Source organism: Poecilia mexicana, unplaced genomic scaffold (genome assembly GCF_051168715.1).
Source record: "Poecilia mexicana isolate PSO_F unplaced genomic scaffold, ASM5116871v1 scaffold_6, whole genome shotgun sequence".
Taxonomy (NCBI): domain Eukaryota; kingdom Metazoa; phylum Chordata; class Actinopteri; order Cyprinodontiformes; family Poeciliidae; genus Poecilia; species Poecilia mexicana.
The window spans coordinates 28,406,887-28,425,247 of NW_028263375.1; the positions used below are offsets into that span (position 1 = coordinate 28,406,887).

General features: G+C 39.8%; 3 protein-coding genes and 1 long non-coding RNA gene across 6 annotated transcripts; 3 read left to right on the forward strand and 1 right to left on the reverse strand.

The window, feature by feature from the left end:
* The first annotated feature begins 693 nt into the window (after nt 1-693).
* LOC106924131 (uncharacterized) lies at nt 694-4,821 on the forward strand. 3 transcript variants are annotated; one of them, XM_088006525.1, is made up of 4 exons: nt 694-856; nt 945-1,051; nt 1,993-2,041; nt 3,893-4,821. In XM_088006525.1, exons 3-4 carry the CDS (start codon nt 1,993-1,995, stop codon nt 4,420-4,422), a joined length of 579 nt encoding a protein of 192 aa, XP_087862651.1. In that variant the 5' UTR covers nt 694-856; nt 945-1,051; the 3' UTR covers nt 4,423-4,821. The 3 variants fall into 3 exon arrangements, with proteins under 3 accessions (XP_087862651.1, XP_087862650.1, XP_014853169.1); XM_088006524.1 differs by having other exon boundaries at nt 950-1,051; XM_014997683.2 differs by lacking the exon at nt 945-1,051 and having other exon boundaries at nt 705-856.
* A 1,379-nt stretch (nt 4,822-6,200) lies between these two features.
* Nucleotides 6,201-7,598, reverse strand: LOC148159330 (uncharacterized). Its single transcript, XR_015763086.1, has 2 exons — nt 7,506-7,598; nt 6,201-7,404 (listed from the first exon to the last, which is right to left on the reverse strand). It is a non-coding gene; the product is annotated as an uncharacterized LOC148159330 (long non-coding RNA).
* On the forward strand, nt 7,404-13,679 carry LOC106924130 (uncharacterized). The gene is made up of 3 exons (XM_014997682.2): nt 7,404-7,641; nt 7,771-7,819; nt 12,633-13,679. The coding sequence occupies exons 2-3, from the start codon at nt 7,771-7,773 to the stop codon at nt 13,175-13,177; spliced, it is 594 nt and encodes a 197-aa protein (XP_014853168.1). The 5' UTR covers nt 7,404-7,641; the 3' UTR covers nt 13,178-13,679.
* Nucleotides 13,680-15,154: 1,475 nt separating this feature from the next.
* Nucleotides 15,155-17,819, forward strand: LOC106924128 (protein PML-like). Its single transcript, XM_014997668.2, has 2 exons — nt 15,155-15,424; nt 16,895-17,819. Exons 1-2 carry the CDS (start codon nt 15,346-15,348, stop codon nt 17,524-17,526), a joined length of 711 nt encoding a protein of 236 aa, XP_014853154.1. The 5' UTR covers nt 15,155-15,345; the 3' UTR covers nt 17,527-17,819.
* Nucleotides 17,820-18,361: the final 542 nt, after the last annotated feature.

Genomic DNA, 18,361 nt, shown 5'->3' on the forward strand with positions numbered 1-18,361 from the left:
TATCATACACACTTTGAGTTATTTATGGTGTCCTTATCAGACAGAAATTAATTTGAGCGTGTAGATTAACCAGGAGGCAACATTTTTAAAACTGTTAGCCCCTCCAGCACATCCTCCAGGTTCAGACCACATTAAATGCCACATTCTTGACACTGTGGAGCTGTATGTAATATCATCTGAAGGACAAACCTGTCAGGGTCCAATAAAAAAAAATTCATTTCAATCATTTGATTTAATATTTAGAAAAATAAATTAATACGTTGTTTGTAATTAACTCATTAAGTGTTTATTAACCAACAAAAACAACAAAAAAATCAATTGGATCTCTTCTAACGCTACAAAGCATGTCAAAGTAAATATCTCTGACGCAGCTAAAATGTGCTGTTCACAATACAACCCATTTAAACATGGCAGCTTTGGCGCCCTCTGCTGGACGAGACATGGAAATAACATTAAACCGAAAACCTTCAGCTGAACTCTCAAATTCAACTAAATAGAACTTGTTAGCAATATAAAGTAGCTAACCGAAAGTTGTTGAAGCTTAATAATTAGAACAAATTACCTAAAAAAATTTACCAAGAAAAAAATCATGTTAAATATCATCAGATATGAAACTTTATAGTGTGAGCTCATATAGAAACATACAATTTATTCATTTAATTCTTTTTAATTTCTTTATTATAGTTTGTTGTTTAATCTACTGAATTTGCGTCGAGCTGCATGTCGCGTGCCGCGTGCGCTCCAAACACGGACCGCGAAGAGCATCGAAACTTCCCGTTTCACTCAAAGTCAGCTGTGTTTGGTGTTCCGCATCTACGACCTGTTGCGACAGACGGCTGGGACCGAGTCAGAATTGGTGAGTGATTAACGGACTATTGTATGACAAAGGCGGGGAGAAAGAAACGATGCAGACTTACTGTGTTTCTCTTCAACTAAAATGAAAGTGCAGCTCGGATTTGTTTCCAAATGAGCTTCTATATACGAAGCTCCTCGCTCCGGCCGGCTTCACAACTCCCACTGCTCAGCTGACGAAGAACCAGACATACCGAACGTGAGATTTATTTACAAATGTTTTCATTTCTGGAGGTTCATCTGGTAAAGTTCAGTTATTAAAATTTTTTTCAACCTGTTTTTAATGTACACTGAACAAAAATATAAACGCCCCATGTCATATATAAGTGTTTTATGAATGTTTGGGCAATATATAGAGAAACTAAAAATATATATTCAGTAATTACTGATCTTCATATCGGCAGTGATAACATCGTGGTTTGGCCATTTGTAGTGGACTGACAGTCCTTTGAACATGACATGGGTCAGGTTGAGGAATTTGATTTTGACCCAGTTGGCTTCCCGTTGGCGGTTACGGACAGTCTGAGATGTGATGCGTTTGTTGTGCAGACCAATAGCCTCAGCTGATGGCTATTGGTCATCAGCTGAGGCCGATCCCGCAGATGGACGAGCCGGATGTGACGACCTCGTGACCGATTTGCAGAAGTGCCAGTCTGTTGGAAATGAATTCTTAAACGGCTCGTGGTCCAATAATGGACATGGAGCCATGCAGCTCCTGCTCTCTACAAAGAGTAACTTGAACATCATTAAAGATGCATCCAACATGCTAATGGCACGATCCCGCATAACTTGTGACATCTGAGGCTTTATGGCTTGTGACAAAATTTGACATTTTGAGGCCTTTTATTGTCCAGTTCAAGGATTGTCCAGTTGTTGCTCATTTTGTCTGATCACCCACTGGACATGCCCCACCCTGCACTGAGTAAAGAAACAACTCACTGAGTAATGCTGACTGACAGCAAGTTGGATTAAAAATTATACTCAAATCAAGAGAAATATTACTTTTGTACAATAAAATAACGGCAAACGCTCATTTACAGTTGTTAACTCCACATAGCAGCAATATTTGGCATGCGGTGTTTATATTTTTGTTCATCATAGCTGTTTCTTTAAATGAAGTTTTGATTGATTTTATTCCAGATGGCTGACAAAATCATCGTTTTCTTTGACCTGGAGACCACTGGATTAGGTAATCTAACCCACACACCCAGTTTGTACACAACACTCATCATAAATCAGAATCTTTAGTACTAATTCATATGCTTTCATAAATTGTTTTATTTTATTATTTTTAAATTGTTTCTTTTTTGTGTTTTTTTTTGTTTGGTGTGAATAAAAAACAAATATCAAACTACTTTTTAAAGAAAAATGTATAATATGGTGATGTGCTTATTTTAAACAGTATACCATTTCTGCTTTTGTTGAACTGTTATTATGTTTCTAATGATGTCTAATTCAGCTTCTGAGCTGCAAGTGGAATATATTAGTACTAGTAGTTAAAGGAACTAGAGTAGTTGTAAATAATATTAGTAAGCAGTTGAACTTGAACTATACACTGGATTTTTGCTTATTACTAAAAAGCTGGCACAAATACCAACAGGTATATGTTAAAATAAAAACAGACAAAATGCCATTTATGGACACATGTTTTCATATGCTGTTTTTAGCAGAAATATTTTTATTATTTTTGCTCCATAGATTAAAACAAAATACCTGAATGAACGCTACAAATTTAGTTGCAGTTTTTAATTTATTATTTAGACTTTTTTTTCAGGTCTGGTCTTTGTAGAGTATTACTACTTGTTGGGTTTTCACACTTGTTCTGCGATCCTGTATTACGGTATTACGGATCATTTTAGTGAGTTTCAAGATGTCATTTTAAAACATTTCTTTGCTAACCGACTCATTTATTATGGTGCATCCCTTAATATTTGTTTATTTGAAGACAAAGTATAAAGGCTTCCTCTTAGCTCAGGTGGGAAGAAGCTGAGGCCTCGTTATTGTGCTCCAGTGAAGTGAAGATCAGGGAACATTTCACTCCCACTCAGACCTCGGTCTCCACCAAAAAGAGGAATGGAGAAATTAAGTTTGGTTTATTAGTCAGAGCAAGGTGGAGCGGCAACATGTCTCTACAAAGAGTAACCTGAACATAATTAAAGATGCTACTTATCCTCTCAGCTTGGCACATAAAGGTAAGGATGAAAAAAAAAAAAAAACAATCCAAATTAGAGAAAGAATAAATGCTTGTTCTTTGAGTTTTGTGAACCTGGGGGTCAGACGGTGACCAGGTAAACCTTGATAAATAGTTCTCAGACCAACTTATTCAATTAAATATTTCCTGATTCAGGTGAAACACATGATGAGTGAAGATGGTGATGTCAGTAAAAACAGGAGCAAGCTAATAACAGGGAAAAAAACTAAAGAGTAAGATAACAATAAACCAAGAAAGGATAACACTAATCAAAGGAAACTAAATGGAAATACACAAAGGATAAAATGTTAGAATAATAAGGAACTGAAGTAAATGCAGAGGAAAACACTGGTATGTTAAGGCCTTTCGAGCAATAATTCATACAGGGGACTGTATGGCAAGAACAATCAGACCCTGTTTTCAGGTAAGAGATGAGATAATACTGTTGAAGTGCTATGGGTTTGTTGAGACCACATCTAATACTAAGAAGAAAATTTACAGACCATAACAGTAATATGAGACTTACCACTTATTTATGTTTTATTTTATATATTTATTTCTTCAGTATTATTTTACATGTCAGTGTTAATGTCATGATGCTGTTCAGTGACTCCATGACACTTTCAGTTTGACTCATCAGGACTGGATTAAAAACCAGTTTTGTTCTTTGTAACTTCTCTACAGTAAATCTATTAATCTGTAAATGTCCGGTCTTTTTAAAGGTATCATCCATGTTTCTGTCCCATATTTGTATGTCATTAAAAGGATCTGGAACGTTAAATAAAATGGAACATTTTTGCTGTCGTCATTAGAGGATTTTAACCTACTTTTATTTTTGTCTTCGTTCAGATACTTCACAGTGTGACATCATCCAACTGGCCGCTGTCTGTGAGGAGAGAGTCTTCAATAAATACACTGTCCCTCAGCAAAACATTGATGAGGGCGCCACAGAGGTCAACGGCTTCACAGTACAGTCCGGTCACCTGGTTCTCTACGAGTCTCCCGTGGAAACCATCCCAATCGATGACCTTCTGACCTCCTTCATCGACTTTCTGCGCTCCTTCCAACGCCCCGTATTGCTGGCGGCCCACAATGCGAAGCGTTTCGATGCGCCTGTGCTCACCAGAGTGATGAAGAAGTATGACCTGTACCCTCAGTTCCAGCAGGTGGTGTCGGGCTTCCTGGACACCTTATTGCTTAGCAAGAGACTGTTCTTGGGCATGCAGAGCTATTCTCAGGTGTCTTTAGTCAAGATCTTTCTACAAAGGTCCTACGATGCTCATAATGCAGAGGAGGACGCCAAGATGCTGCAGGAGCTGTATAAGGTGTGGAGACCTGACCAGTTTACGGTCTTAGCAAGTACTTCTGAAGTAAATTAAGAATACTGTTACTAAAGGAAAAAGTCTAATAATGTACCCTGAAAACGAACCGATGTATCAACAGAAACAAAAAAGTTCTAAGTGAGGATAAATGTGGTTTCTTTTTTTGTCATCATGCACCTCTAAATCAATGGAAATATTTATAAATAATGAAGTAAGACGGTGGCTATATTTCAAGTAATCAGACAATTATTTTATTTAGTCCTGTAGCTGTGCACTTTGTTGTTTCTGTGAGAAGTATGGCTCAGTTTATTTGTACGAACCATTAAAACTTAATTTTCTATACATTCCCAAAAACCTCTTATTTACACCAAATCATAGAAACCACAGGGATTTTATGTATGTACAGAAAGTGTGTCTTCTGCATATTTTTAGAAAATAAAAATATTCTATCGAGTATTTCAGTGGCTGTGTGTTGTCTACACTTGAAGGAGCAGGAGCAGGAGCAGGACCAGACCTCAGATTTGACTGTTCTTTTTTGTTTGACCAGTTGCACAAGTATAACAGATGATACAGGCGTAACACGTTATGCAGGTGAAAAATCTGATTGAACAATACATTTATTTTTTCCACCCAAAACTAAAAATGTCCGGAGAGAGCATTGAATCTGGATTCATGCTGATGATGTTTACGAGCTTGAACTGCCCTCTCGGTGCGTTTTGGTCACAGAGCCAAACTTTGTCTCCAACGGCAACATTCAGTTCAGCAATTTGCCACTTAATGCAAACAAACAGGTTTGGACAGTGAGCTGGCTCCAGGACTGTCAGGTTGTTGTTGACTATGCTTTGCACTTATTGGGGTCATTTGAAGTGGTAAGTGGTGTAGTCAATGCTTTTGAAGTCCCCTCTCTGCGTAGCACGACCAGGCAACAGAGTGTTTGGCGTGATGTGTTGGATGTTCTCTTCTGTGCTCTGAACTCTGGCATCGATATTCTTCAAGAGACTCTTTGTTTTGTTCTCTCAGGTAAGGGTACCTCTCTACTAGGACAGGTTTTGCTCTGACAAAGTCCATACCAGGATCAGACCAGACTTTTGGGAGGTGGCCTCAGATTGCAGTGAACTTCTGGTAAGCAAGCAGGAAGCTTTCTCTAGAAGATGCATTTGCCAGTTTGACATGATTAACCCTTAACCTCAATCCTTAAGGTGATTAAGGGTTGATTAATTGCCCAAAAAGTTGTTGACAAGTTTTTATTGCCCAAAAACTTGTCAACTTTTTGGGCAATAATTCTTCCTCTGATGACCCATGCCTTCTTCCTCATCCACAGAAGCGTTCCCATCACTCTGTAATGTCTCTTTCTGTGTGCTTTTCTGGAAAGGAGGGTGGATCTCCGGCTTGGACTGATAAGAGGGGAACCGCTTTGTAGCCTTCTTTTAAGTTCTGGAAGACAAATTAGAAGACCACTTGTCTGGTCTCTTTAGATAACTAGTCTGCCTGTTGTAGTGCTAGGGAAGGTCACACCCTCTTGCGCCGTCAGACAAAGTTCTCTGAACACATCTCGTCTTTCGCTGATTGAAAGAATCATCGACGATGGTACTGCCTCCCACTTTTCTTGGCCTTTGGTCCTGCCACTCAGGAACGTTTTAGCCTCCAGCCAAAAGGTTCCAGACCACAGTCCCAACCAGCCTTCTCGGGTTGCTGAAGTGCATTTTGTTGACTAGGCTTTGGGCTGCTACTCCAGCAGGTGGTCTTCTGGATTCTACATGGGCTGGATCTTGTGCTACCTTCAAGTGTTTTCTGGTAAGAATGACTACAACTGTCTTTTTCTGGATCTTTGCAACTTTATCGTGGGCTTGTGCAGCAATGTCTAGGGCAGATCTTTTTGGCCATTCACCATCAGAAAGTTATAGAAACTTTGGCCCTGACTGCCACTCTGAGTCCTCAGTTAGGGCTTCAGGACTGGCCCCTCTGGTGGTGATGTCTGCGACGTTCCACCACCAGTCATTGACATCAGTACTGCTCTGGATTTCACCATCACTGTTTGGGAAGAATATGTAATTGCAAACCAGCCAGAAGCTCTCATTTCTCGACTTCTATTTAGCAGTGTTGGCCTATTGCTTTGTGCAGGAAAGAGACTTGGATTGGCAGTTCTCTTCAGGTGAGTGGACCAGGTATTTGGTTTATGACTTCTTCTCTGAGCAGGTCTTGACCTGAGCAGGTCTTGACCTGCTCAGAGAACATCTTCTTCTTTGAAAAGTTCACTGTAATTATGACAAGGAGCGTCACATTCGATGGTCTAACCATGGTTATTAAACATGGCAAACATTCTTATTTGCAAACAGGCCACACCTGGTTCTGTCTGTTTTTGTTTTTCTTTAAAAAATCAATCATTCATAAGACAAACTTGCCAGGATTCAATCAAAATATTTAAAAAATCCATACTTTTGAATGTACTTACTGAACTACATTAAATATAATTTAAGTCATCTGGTCTGTTCTCCAATATTGGAAAAATTAAAACAAGTGGTTTGAAATTAACGAAAAAAGTCATTCTTCAAAAATAGAAGACAAGCAATTAGATCTCTTCTAACGCCACAAAGCATGTCAAAGTAAATATTTTCTCTGACGCAGCTAAGATGTGCTTTTCAGAATACAACCCATTTAAACATGTCAGCTTTGGCGCCCTCTGCCGGACGCCACATGGAAATAACAGATTAAACCAAAAACCTTCAGCTGAACTCTTAAATTCAACTAACTAGAACTTGTTAGCAATATAAAGTAGCTAACAGCTTAATAATTACAATAAAATTTACCAAAAAATAATACGACGTCCAATATAGAAACATACAATTTATTTATAGTTTAATATTTTTTCATTATAGTTTTCGTTGTTTAATCTACCAAATCTGCGTCGCGTGTGCTTCAAACAAGGACTCATTCTCCGGACACGCTCCCGGCGGCAGCCGAAATGAAAGTGAGCGAAGAGCATCGAAACTTCCCGTTTCACACAAAGTCAGCTGTGTTTTGTTGTTCCGCATCTACGACCTGTTGTGACAGGTAAGCAGACCGGTGGAACCGAGTCAGAATTGGTGACTGACGGACTTTTCCATGACGAAGGCGGGGAGAAAGAAACGATGCAGACTTACTGTGTTTCTCTTCAACTAAAATGAAAGTGGAGCTCGGGTTTGTTTCCAAATGAGCTGCTATAAATGAAGCTCCTCGCTCCGGCCGGCTTCACAACTCCCACTGCTCAGCTGACGAAGAACCAGAAATACCTGGAAGGTGAGATTTATTTCCTCATGTTCTCATTACTGGAGATTCATCTGATAAAGTTAACCGATTTCACTTTTTTTCAATCTGTTTTTAATGCAGCTGTTTCTTTAAATGACGCTTTAATTGATTTTATTCCAGATGGGTGACAAAATCATCGTTTTCATTGACCTGGAGGCCACTGGATTAGGTAATAGTTTAAAATACCTACAACACTCATCACAAATCAGTTTTTCAGTACAAATTAATATGTTATTTTTTTTATATCACTATTATATGCTTTTTTGCTTTTGGTTTGGTGTGAATAAGAAAATTATAGTAAAACAATTTTTTGAAGAAAAATGTATCATGCAGTAATATGATGTGCTTATGTAAAACATACACTAGATTTATGTGGATTTAACTAAATTGAAGTATACTGATACAAAGTTGTTTCCTCATTGGTACAAATGAGAATAAAAACGGACAATATTAAATATGTTGTTTTCTTTTTTATCTCCTGTATATTGAGTATAAATATGTTTTTACCATTAGTATTTTTGTTGCTTAGTGAATTCTGAGAGTCATGACACTGACCTGTGTCATTGGTCTATATCGATATATATATTTTATTATTATTATTTTCATACATAGATTAAAGCAAAAATATTTGAATACACTCTACGATTTTAGTTCCAGTTTCTAATTTATTATTAAAAATTTTTTTTTTTTCTTTTCATTTCCATTCTGGTCTTACTACAATGCCATAATATGGTATTACAGGTAATTTCTCCGGTTTCAAGACGTGACTTTTTAAAACCTTTCCTTGCTTATTCCTTTGATATTCACTTATTTGAGAGATTGCATTCCATTGATTTCTCCTGAATTTATAACTTGCATGCCACTTAAGAACACTTTTCCTTTAAGACAAAGTATAAATGTTTGCTCCTAGTTCAGGTGGGAAAAGGCCGAGGCCTCTTTATTGTGTTCCAGCAAGATTGTATAAAAATGCCGATCGCTTTATGAGTCCAGCGTGAGCTGTGCCAGTCAGGTAGAATCTCTGATAAGGTGAAGATCAGGGAACATCTACGTTTCTGTTTCCCTCCCACTCGGAATGGAATGGAGAAATTAAATTTGGTTTATTAGTCAGAGCAGGGTGGAGCGACAACATGACTCTACAAAAAGTAACCTGAACATCATTAAAGATGCCACTTATCCTCTCAGTTTGGCACATAAAGGTTGAGTAATGAGAAAATAATCCACATTAGACAAAGAATAATCACTTGTTCTTTGAGTCTCGTGAACTTGGGAGTTATATGGCGACCAGGCAAATCTTCGCAGACAGTTCACAAACCAAAACCTCCTTTAGACATATCCTGTTCAATACAGGATAGAGACTTTGTCCTCATACAGTGACTCACCCTTATGCCACATAGTGGTGACTCACACTGCACATACACAAGTACTTTGGGAAGTGAACAACATATGCTAAACATAAACAAAGTGACCAGTTTTACATACAAAGTCTAAAGGGCGTCCTAAAATGGCTGCTTATCTACAATATTCCACCTCAAACAGACTAGTCATAAATCACGCTAATTCAGTTGGAGTCACCAGATTCACGTGTATATTTTATTTTTGACATAATGACACACACTGAGAGAGAAATTTAGCCCTTAAGCAACACCAAGGCTGAAACCAGAAGCAGTTTTTGCTTTTGTGTGTTCTGGCAGAAGAACATGACGCTGTGTGTCAAAACCATCCCGACATTTTGGCAGGACATGAAATTTTAGATGTCACCTTTCCAGAATATTCCCCAGCTAATTAAGGAACACAAAGGAAACCACAACGACCACTCTCAGTAGCAGACAAATCTCTCATCTAGTGTAATACTATCCCTCACCCTGATTCTGTCACTACCCGCCAGTACTGTAGGGCAACAAAATGTCAAATATGCATCAAAGTGAAGTGCAAAAGGTCATCTCTTTGTTTTGGTGCATTTGTTTGACATTCCTCAGAGTCCATCTTTGCCACTTCCCCATTGCCTTTGTCACTCATGGTCCTCGTCACATGACCTGAATCAGTACAGCAGTCGTGCAACACCAGACCACAACTCTTATACGGCATCCTGTCTGATCACATCGGGAACCGCCGGTGTTCAGTTTGGTTTGGCAGACAGAGATTTGCGCTTCTTATTGTTCGAGTTAAAATGAAACTATATATAAAATTTAAAAAATAGAGTCTAGAATCAATATTTATTTTTGCATCTTCACATAATTTCTCCTGAGAACCACAGTGCAATAAAAATCAATGCTGTTTACACAGTATCAGTGAGTGTGATATCACTCACTGATAGCGTGTGAAATCGCACCGTCACTGATGGAATATGTAGTTGTTCCACATTTTATATGGAGGACCAATCCGGCCATAAATATGACTAGACATAGGTGCATAAATAACTTGGTAAATGAACTGCCCACCAAATAAATAGTTTAACAAATGAATTGAGGATTAAGAAATTTACTACACAAAAAAACACACACACACATATATATATATATATATATATATATATATATATATATATATATATCAGTTAAAGTAATTTAAGTGATATATATGGTTATGTGTATCTGTGTATATAATCTATGGGATGATTTGTTGCAGCCCAAGTTCAGGAGTCTTGAGAGCTGAAGGGAAGAAACTATTCCTCAGCCTGATGGTCTTGCTCTGGATGTTCCTCAGCCTCCTGCCTGAGGGGAGTGGTTGGAACAGTCTGTGTGCAGGATGGGTGGAGTCCTTCATGATGAGGAGCGCCGTCCTCCTGCATCGTGCTGTGTAGAAGTCCAAGGTGGAGGGAAGTCTGCTCCGCACAGTCCTCTGTGCAGCCTTGACCACCCTCTTCAGAGCCGTCCTCTCAGCAGCAGTGCAGCTGCTGTGCCACACGGTGATGCAGGTGTAGAGAATGCTCTCCACCACACAGCGACAGAAGCTCCTCAGTACTGAGCTCCCAAGTCCAGCTCTCCGCAGCTTCCTGAGAAAGTAGAGACGCTGGTGGGCCTTCCTTACCAGACAGGAGGTGTTGGTACTCCAGGTGAGGTCACTGGACACACCCAGTACCAGTTGCTGGAGACCACCTCCACAGCTGCTCCTCCGATGTACAGGGGCTGAAGAGGATCCTTGTCCTTTCTGAAATCCACCACCATCTCTTTGGTCTTCTTCACGTTGACGCAGAGTTTATTTTCTCTGCACCACTGCACCAGGTTTTCCACCTCTTCTCTGTATATGGACTCATCACTGTTTGTGTTGCGTCCCACTACTGCTGTGTTGTCGGCAAACTTCACTATATGACAGTTGGGGTGTCTTGCCGAGCAGTCATACGTCAGCAGAGTTAAGAGGAGGGGGCTCAGCACACAACCCTGCGGTGAGCCAGTGTTGAGGGTGACAGAGGAGGAGACGTTGTGGATCCTGACGGTCTAAGGTCTGTTGTTCAGGAAGTCCAGAATCCTGGGCCCAGTGTGGAACTCAGTCCAAGAGAGGAGAGCTTCTGCACCAGGGTCTGTGGGACGATGGTTTTGAAGGCTGAGGAGAAATCCAAAAAGAGCAGACTGATGTAAGAGTTCTTGCTCTCCAGGTGGGTGAGGGCTGTGTGGATCACCGATGAAATGGCATCAGCAGTGGAGCAATTTTTCCTGTAGGGGTAAAGATGGGGGTCCACAGTGACATTGATGGAGTCCTTGATGTGATTCATGACCAGCCTCTCAAAGCACTTCATGACTATTGATGTTAAGGCTATAGGTCAGTAATCATTCAGGCCTGTCACTGTGGAGCACTTGGGGACAGGGATGATAATGGCGGTCTTTAAGCAGGTGGGCACAGATGACAGTGACAGTGAGGTGGTGAAGATGTCCGTCAACACCTCAGACAACTGATGTACACAGTCCCTCAGTACCTGGCCTGGGATGTTGTCGGGGCCTGCAGCCTTACGGGGGTTGATTTCCTGGAGGGACTTCTTCACATCTGTTGTGGTTACACAGAGACGCCTGTCACCAGGTGGTGGTATTATTCTGGTGCTGAGGGAGGTGTTGGGATCCTCCAGGCGGGTGTAGAACTTAAGAGCATCTGGCAGTGAGGGGGCCCTTTGACATTGTGCAGCCCTGTTGTTGCAGTTAGCGATGCACTTGATGCCCTTCCACATGCACCGGGGGTCGTTGGTGGTGAAGTGGCCTTGAATTTTCTGGGCGTATGCGGCTTTGACCCCCACAATGCCTGCAGCCAGTTCTTTCCTCGCTTCTCGGAGTGCTGATGCCCTGCCTGTCTTGAACGCAGCCTCCCTAGCTTTCAGCAGAGCTCTCACCTCAGCATTCAGCCAGGGTTTCTGGTTTGGGTAACAGGTTACTGTCCTGGTGGTGGTGACATCATCAGCACACTTGGAGATGAAGCCAAGAACAGAGGGAGATGTATTCCTCCAGGTCCACCTCCTCTTCATAGGTAGCTGCCTCTCTGACCTGCCAGTCAGTCTGTGCACTGAAAACAGTCCTGGAGCATGGAGGCTGCATCTCTGGGCCACACAGTGACAAAAAAATAGAAACATTAAAACATAGTATCATAATAGGGACAGATAAATATTGAAATTGAAATTTGTGTGATTTATTCATCAACTTTGAATAAAGCCTTGGATTGAATTGGTATATTAATTAATTAATTAAACTACTTATTGGGCCAGGAGTTTATTTATGAAGTTATATATTGATTTCTGACAGGATTGGTCATCCATGCAATCCATGATTTTATTGCTTCTATGTGAATGACCAAGTCAGAAATGTGAAGTAGAATTTGTTTTATTTTACCAAGAAAACTGTGAACAGTGTGTTGTTCTTTTGTATTCAGATGATAAAGTTTTCCCCATACACTGTGGACTCATCTGGCCAGCACATCTAAGATAAAACATTGCTATTTTATTTAGGGATAACAAGGAGTACAAGTGTTTGCTTTAACCTACTTTTATTTTTGTCTTCGTTCAGATACTTCACAATGTGACATCATCCAACTGGCCGCTGTCTGTGAGGAGAGAGTCTTCAATAAATACACTGTCCCTCAGCAAAGCATGACCGATAGCGCCAAACAGGTCACAGGCTTCACAGTACAGTCCGGCCGCCTGTTTCGCCGCGGGTCTCCCGTGGAAACCATCTCAATTGATGACCTTCTGACCTCCTTCCTTGACTTCCTGCGCTCCTTCCAACGTCCCGTATTGCTGGCGGCCCACAGTGTGATGCGTTTCGATGCGCCTGTGCTCACCAGAGTGATGAAGAAGTATGACCTGTACCCTCAGTTCCAGCAGGTGGTGTCGGGCTTCCTGGACACCTTCTTGCTTAGCAAGAGACTCTTCCCGCGCATTAAGGGCTATTCACAGGTGTCTTTGGTCGGGAAGTTTCTGGGAAAGACCTACGATGCTCATAATGCAGAGGAAGACGCCAAGATGCTGCAGGAGTTGTATAACGTGTGGAGACCCGAGAAGTCCAAGGTCGCTATAAGTACTTTTAAAGTAGATGAAAAGTACTTTTACTAAAGGAAAAAGTCCTGTTTCTGTTGATATATCAACAGGAACAAAACCGTTCTCAGTGAGGATAAATGTAGTTTCTTTTTTTGTCCTCATGCACCTCTAAATCAGTGGAAATATTTATACACAATGAAATGACATAACGGTTGAATACATTTTTTGGTATCAGAGAATAGAAAAGAATGAGACCTGTTTAATTTATTTAGTCCTGTAGCTGTGCACTTTGTCGTTTCTGTGAGAAGTATGACTTAGTTTATTTGTATGAACCATTAAATCTTAACTTTCTGTACATTCCTATAACCTCTTACTTACACCAAATCAGAAATCATACAGGAATTTTACATAGAAATTTGTCTTCTGGTTGTCTTGTAAAAGAAAATGAAAATATATATTCTTCGTATATCTCTTATGCACCTTAGTGTAAAAAAAAACATATGTAGGGCCTTACATACTTTGTATATATCATGGATTTTGGGATTTTCTTTTTGATTAAATGTTGACATGAAAACTATTATTTCGGATTTGAGGTTTTCTGTGGCAGCCGTCTGTTAACTCATTTTCCAGTTGTTTTGTCTAGGTGGCAGCATTGTACTTCTAAAAAAAGACTTGAACAAAACTTAATTTTTGATTTTAAATACAAGTGTGTTAGAGATTATACCCATACAGCAGATCTCAAAAGTCAAACGTCAGTTAAAATTCCTCTTTTTGTTATGTAATTGCCATTTTCATGTCAAGCTTTTCATCGTGCTGAAGAGAATTAACCATCCATCTAGTGTCCGGTCTAGATGACGAAATGGGTCTGCAGATTCAAATAGATATTTTTTGGATATCAGTCATATCAAATGTTAGAAAATACATGGGTAATACTCTATGTTTTAAAATGATCAGCAGCATTAATGTCATATATTACTTTTTTTTTTACTGATCCTCTAAAAATGTTTGCATAAATACGGCACGTAATTTAGAAAATGTGCTGTGATTGAAGGATTTACGATTATTAATTTGTGCAAACAGTGTCCTGTAGTGGCAACAATAGCACACTGCGCAGTATTTTGAATAGTCCAGCTGAGAAATAGAGGGGTGGAAAGCTCTGTGAATTTATGACAAACACCTGTTTTAAACACAAGTGGCTGCAACGTTTTGGGGAGAAAAATTAACAACGGAGGGGAAAAGAATCACGTTTCTCCTTAGGATTGCAACAAACTTCCTATCTGAATGGTTAAAGTTTAAAGACATCTTTTGACAACGATTTATAATTAAAAAAACACTGCATGTGCAACCTGGACAACTACATTCAATTATACAAACTAAATGTGGAAACGCATCAGACAACCCTAAAAATTTGCAGTAACTTATATAAATCGTAATCCAGGGGTCTCAAACTCCAGTCCTCAAGGGTCACTGTCCTGCAACTTTTAGATGTGCCTCTGCTGCACCACACCTGAATAAAATAATTACATCAGTAGCAAGGCTCTGGAGAACTGATCTACACAAGGAGGTGGTAAGCCATTTCATTCCACTGTTTTGTACCTGTGCCACATCTAAAAACTGCAAGACAGCGGCCCTTCGGGACTGGAGTTTGAGACCCCTGTCGTAAACCTTTCAAAAATGTCACTAAAGTATAGAAATAGGGAACAAATCGTTTCCTGCATCGGTTCAATACGGGAAACATCATTTAAAACCCACGATTCCGTATTTTATGGGACGGGTAGCAGCCCTAGTTGCAAGACAACTACAGCCTCCTGTCATTTTAGGCTAGTTTAAGCTAACATGGATATTTACAGCCCTCCTGTTGATACACTGACATTATATGTCACACTGATATATGCTGAAAATGTTTAAACTTTATCATTATTATTTTGATTCATATTTTACTTCTTTGAAATAAAAAAATACAAAGTATTTTACTGCAATAGACAAACGTAAAAAAGCTTTAGATTTGTAATCTGCCGGAAGTTCAATAACGAGGGTTTTATTTTGAAAATCTTTCCGTTTCCGTGTGCGAAATTTAAAAGAAAAAACAAAACATGGGCGGGGGAAATGTAGCCTGTCGCTGTTTTTACTGCTTTCCCCGAATACAATAAGGCTTTAATTCAACCATTTTTCAGCAGCTAAATCTCGGAGCAGCGGTCAGGTTTATATTTAGTAATGAATGTCTCTACTTTGGTCGCCGCGTGATGCAACCAGAAACAGACGAAGATGAAAACTTCAAGCAACATCCTTTAGTTTTCTTCGACCTGGAGACTACAGGCCTGGGTGCGATGATTTATTATAATAATGGATTAAGTGGTAAAGATTAAGTTGTTAGCACACAACCCGTAGCGGTAGCGTCACACAAAGTAAGTGTTACTGAGAGACTAAGCTCAGACTTCCTGGCTCTTCTTTGATCGTTTAAAAATGACCAAAAAGATTAGAATATTTCTGTAAAAAGTGACACTTCTCCGGGATAATTAGCACCTTATAGCTTTATGAATTATGAAAACTAACTTTGAATTTGTGTGACTCTTTCAGTCGCCTGCAAAGTAAATCCTTTTGGATGTTTTTTTTTTATTATTATTTTCTTTTCTTTATTTAACCAGGTAAACCCCATTGAGATCTAGATCTCATTTTCAAGAGGGATCAGGACGTGTTGGGAAGAATAAATCTCCCCAAACATTGAAGCAGATGTCTGATTTTTAACTTTACTGCTGTCAGAATCAGATTTATTCACCAAGTTTGTACTCACAAATAAGAAACTTAACTTTATGAATTATCTACATTTAGCTTTGCTCAAATAAAGACAGTTAAAAATAATATTTTAAAAAGGCTGTGTTAAAAAATAAGTTTTTCTTTTTAGTAAGTATATATATATATATGCAGTGTTTTACAAAACATGAAGACAACCTCCCTTGTAGCTTGAATTAACTGACACGTCTTGGCGGCCTAAAAAGCTCAGCTTCCTTTTAAATAGCTCTTTACATCTCTGAAATTTTGTGTTTTAACCCTTGAACTAAATTTTAATGGAAAAACAAAAACCTGAAGAAGACAAAGCAAATGTCGAAATGTCGCTAGCAAAGCTAAGGAAATGACAAATAAAGCAAAGAAAAAGACGAGAGCAAAGCGTTACGAACACAAATTAGTTGGAAGTAAGGGAAAGAAAACAAAGGGGGTGCCTAATCTAAATTCATTTAATTTTATTTATCTTATCTGTCCATTTATTTTTGTGGCGTACGGGAAGGCCAAAGCACTTCCGGCCTTCAACGGTGAAGGGTTTCTCAGTCCCTGGGATAATTGGCGCCTTATAGCTAATGAAGTATGACCTTGTTGCGATAAGCCCCTTAGACTTGGGAGCGACTATGTATGTGCTGTAGTCTGCAATTTTTACAGAAGATCTATGGATTCAACATGTTTGAACTATGCACGGCTTTGTATGAACTGTCACAGTAAGAGCACAAAACACATTATCATCCTCCTACTACTTCCGTTAGCCGTTGTTTTAGTCGTTTTCGCCAGTACGAACATCCGATTGTTGATCACGTGACTCGTGTGATGCAAAAAGTTTCGATATGACATTATTGTTTTGACATGGGCAAAAAAAACAACTTCATTCTTTTCGATGTTACCATTTTTCCATTACGTATTTCCGTAATTTTAATTGCTGCAATTTTCTGGTTAATGGAATTACATCTTTCTAATCTAGAGCAAATGATGCCATGCCCTGACCTCTGCATGGTTTCTAATGTCCAGGTCAACACTGCGAGATCATCCAACTGGCTGCAGTAAGCGGCGGCCACTCGCTCAACCTGTACGTTGTCCCTCGCTGTCGCATTGAGCGGGGAGCGGCCAGAGTCACGGGCTTTAAGGTCCGCGGACAGAGACTCTACCTAGATCGTCGCCTCGTCTTCACCAACTCCCTCAGAGAGGTCGTGGTCTCCTTCATTGCTTTCCTTCAAATGCTCGGTCGACCCCTCGTAGTCGGCCACAACATCCGACACTTCGACTGCCCCCTGCTGGCTCGGGCTCTCGACGAGCTGGACCTGAGAGCGCAGTTCGAGGGTTCAGTTTTGGGTTGCGTGGACACCCTTCCGCTGGCTCGGGAGCTGCTGAGGGACCGTGGCCTGCAGAGCTTTGGCCAGGAGAACCTTGTCAGGGAGCTGCTGGGAATTAACTACAAGGCCCATGATGCTTTGGAGGACGTGAGAGCATTAAAGACTCTCTTTGGCTTCCTTCAGCCGACAGCAGAAGTTGTCCACAGGCATATGTTTACTTTGGATACTTTGGACAGCAAACCAACTGTGCCATGGAACAATATGACAAAAAGGACGTCGCCCCCTGCTGGAGAATTTCAAACGGACGGGGAAAGTAAAGAAACAACATAATGGAGAAACTGATACATGTTAACATAAAGACATATAAAACTTAGACAAAACATAGGTGACCTGAAACGCTACCTGAAAGTGGGAAAGTTTTAATGAATAGTGTAATTGTTGAATAGATTCACTCACATCTGTTTGTTGTTTTTTTTCTAAGTCTGACAGCTAAATAGGTCACACTTTGACGTTCAGTCAACGTGTGCAGAAGCAGCTTTATCTACCTGATGTTTTACTGTTTTGTTTGTGACGAGAAGTTTTTCTTAAACTTGAATAAAATAAACCTGAAGTACCGGAGAGAATTTCAAGCGGTAGCATGGATTTTTGAACAGCAGATGCATTCAAACCTTTTAACAGTATAGCTTTTTAATCTTATAAGATGATGAGTTCAATCTATATTAGGGCTGCACGATATTAGACAATATTGTGATGACGATGACTTGATATGGTTTCTTTACGGGAAAATACTAATGCGGGAGCAAGGCGGGAAAGGGGGGTAAAATATGATAGTTTCCCAGCCAAAATGGGAGACTTGGTAGGAAGTTAAGTCTGTGTTGGTCACATCTCCAAATATTGAATAAATATTAACATCCATCTCGTTTGATTCGGCACTTCTGTCTGTAGTGGAGGATGGTTGTTTACGGTTCAGACAATTTCAGGTAAGCTTCATGGCATCGAACTGGCGCAGTGTAATTTCCCAAAAATGGCTTAAAATAATTTCTAGTCATTTTCTGTATTTAACAGCTGTTTGTGCATGTGTAAATAAGTACACCTCAGAACAAAGTTGTGCTCTTGAACATGCATCACGGCCAAGTGTTTGGGATTAGGTAACATTTAAAACTTC

Coding starts and splice junctions, on each gene's coding strand:
- LOC106924131 (XM_088006525.1), top strand. CDS start 1,993: ATGGCTGACAAAATCATCGTTTTCTTTGACCTGGAGACCACTGGATTA. Junction 2,042..3,892: donor CCTGGAGACCACTGGATTAG/GTAATCTAACCC, acceptor GTCTTCGTTCAG/ATACTTCACAGTGTGACATC.
- LOC106924130 (XM_014997682.2), top strand. CDS start 7,771: ATGGGTGACAAAATCATCGTTTTCATTGACCTGGAGGCCACTGGATTA. Junction 7,820..12,632: donor CCTGGAGGCCACTGGATTAG/GTAATAGTTTAA, acceptor GTCTTCGTTCAG/ATACTTCACAATGTGACATC.
- LOC106924128 (XM_014997668.2), top strand. CDS start 15,346: ATGCAACCAGAAACAGACGAAGATGAAAACTTCAAGCAACATCCTTTA. Junction 15,425..16,894: donor CCTGGAGACTACAGGCCTGG/GTGCGATGATTT, acceptor TCTAATGTCCAG/GTCAACACTGCGAGATCATC.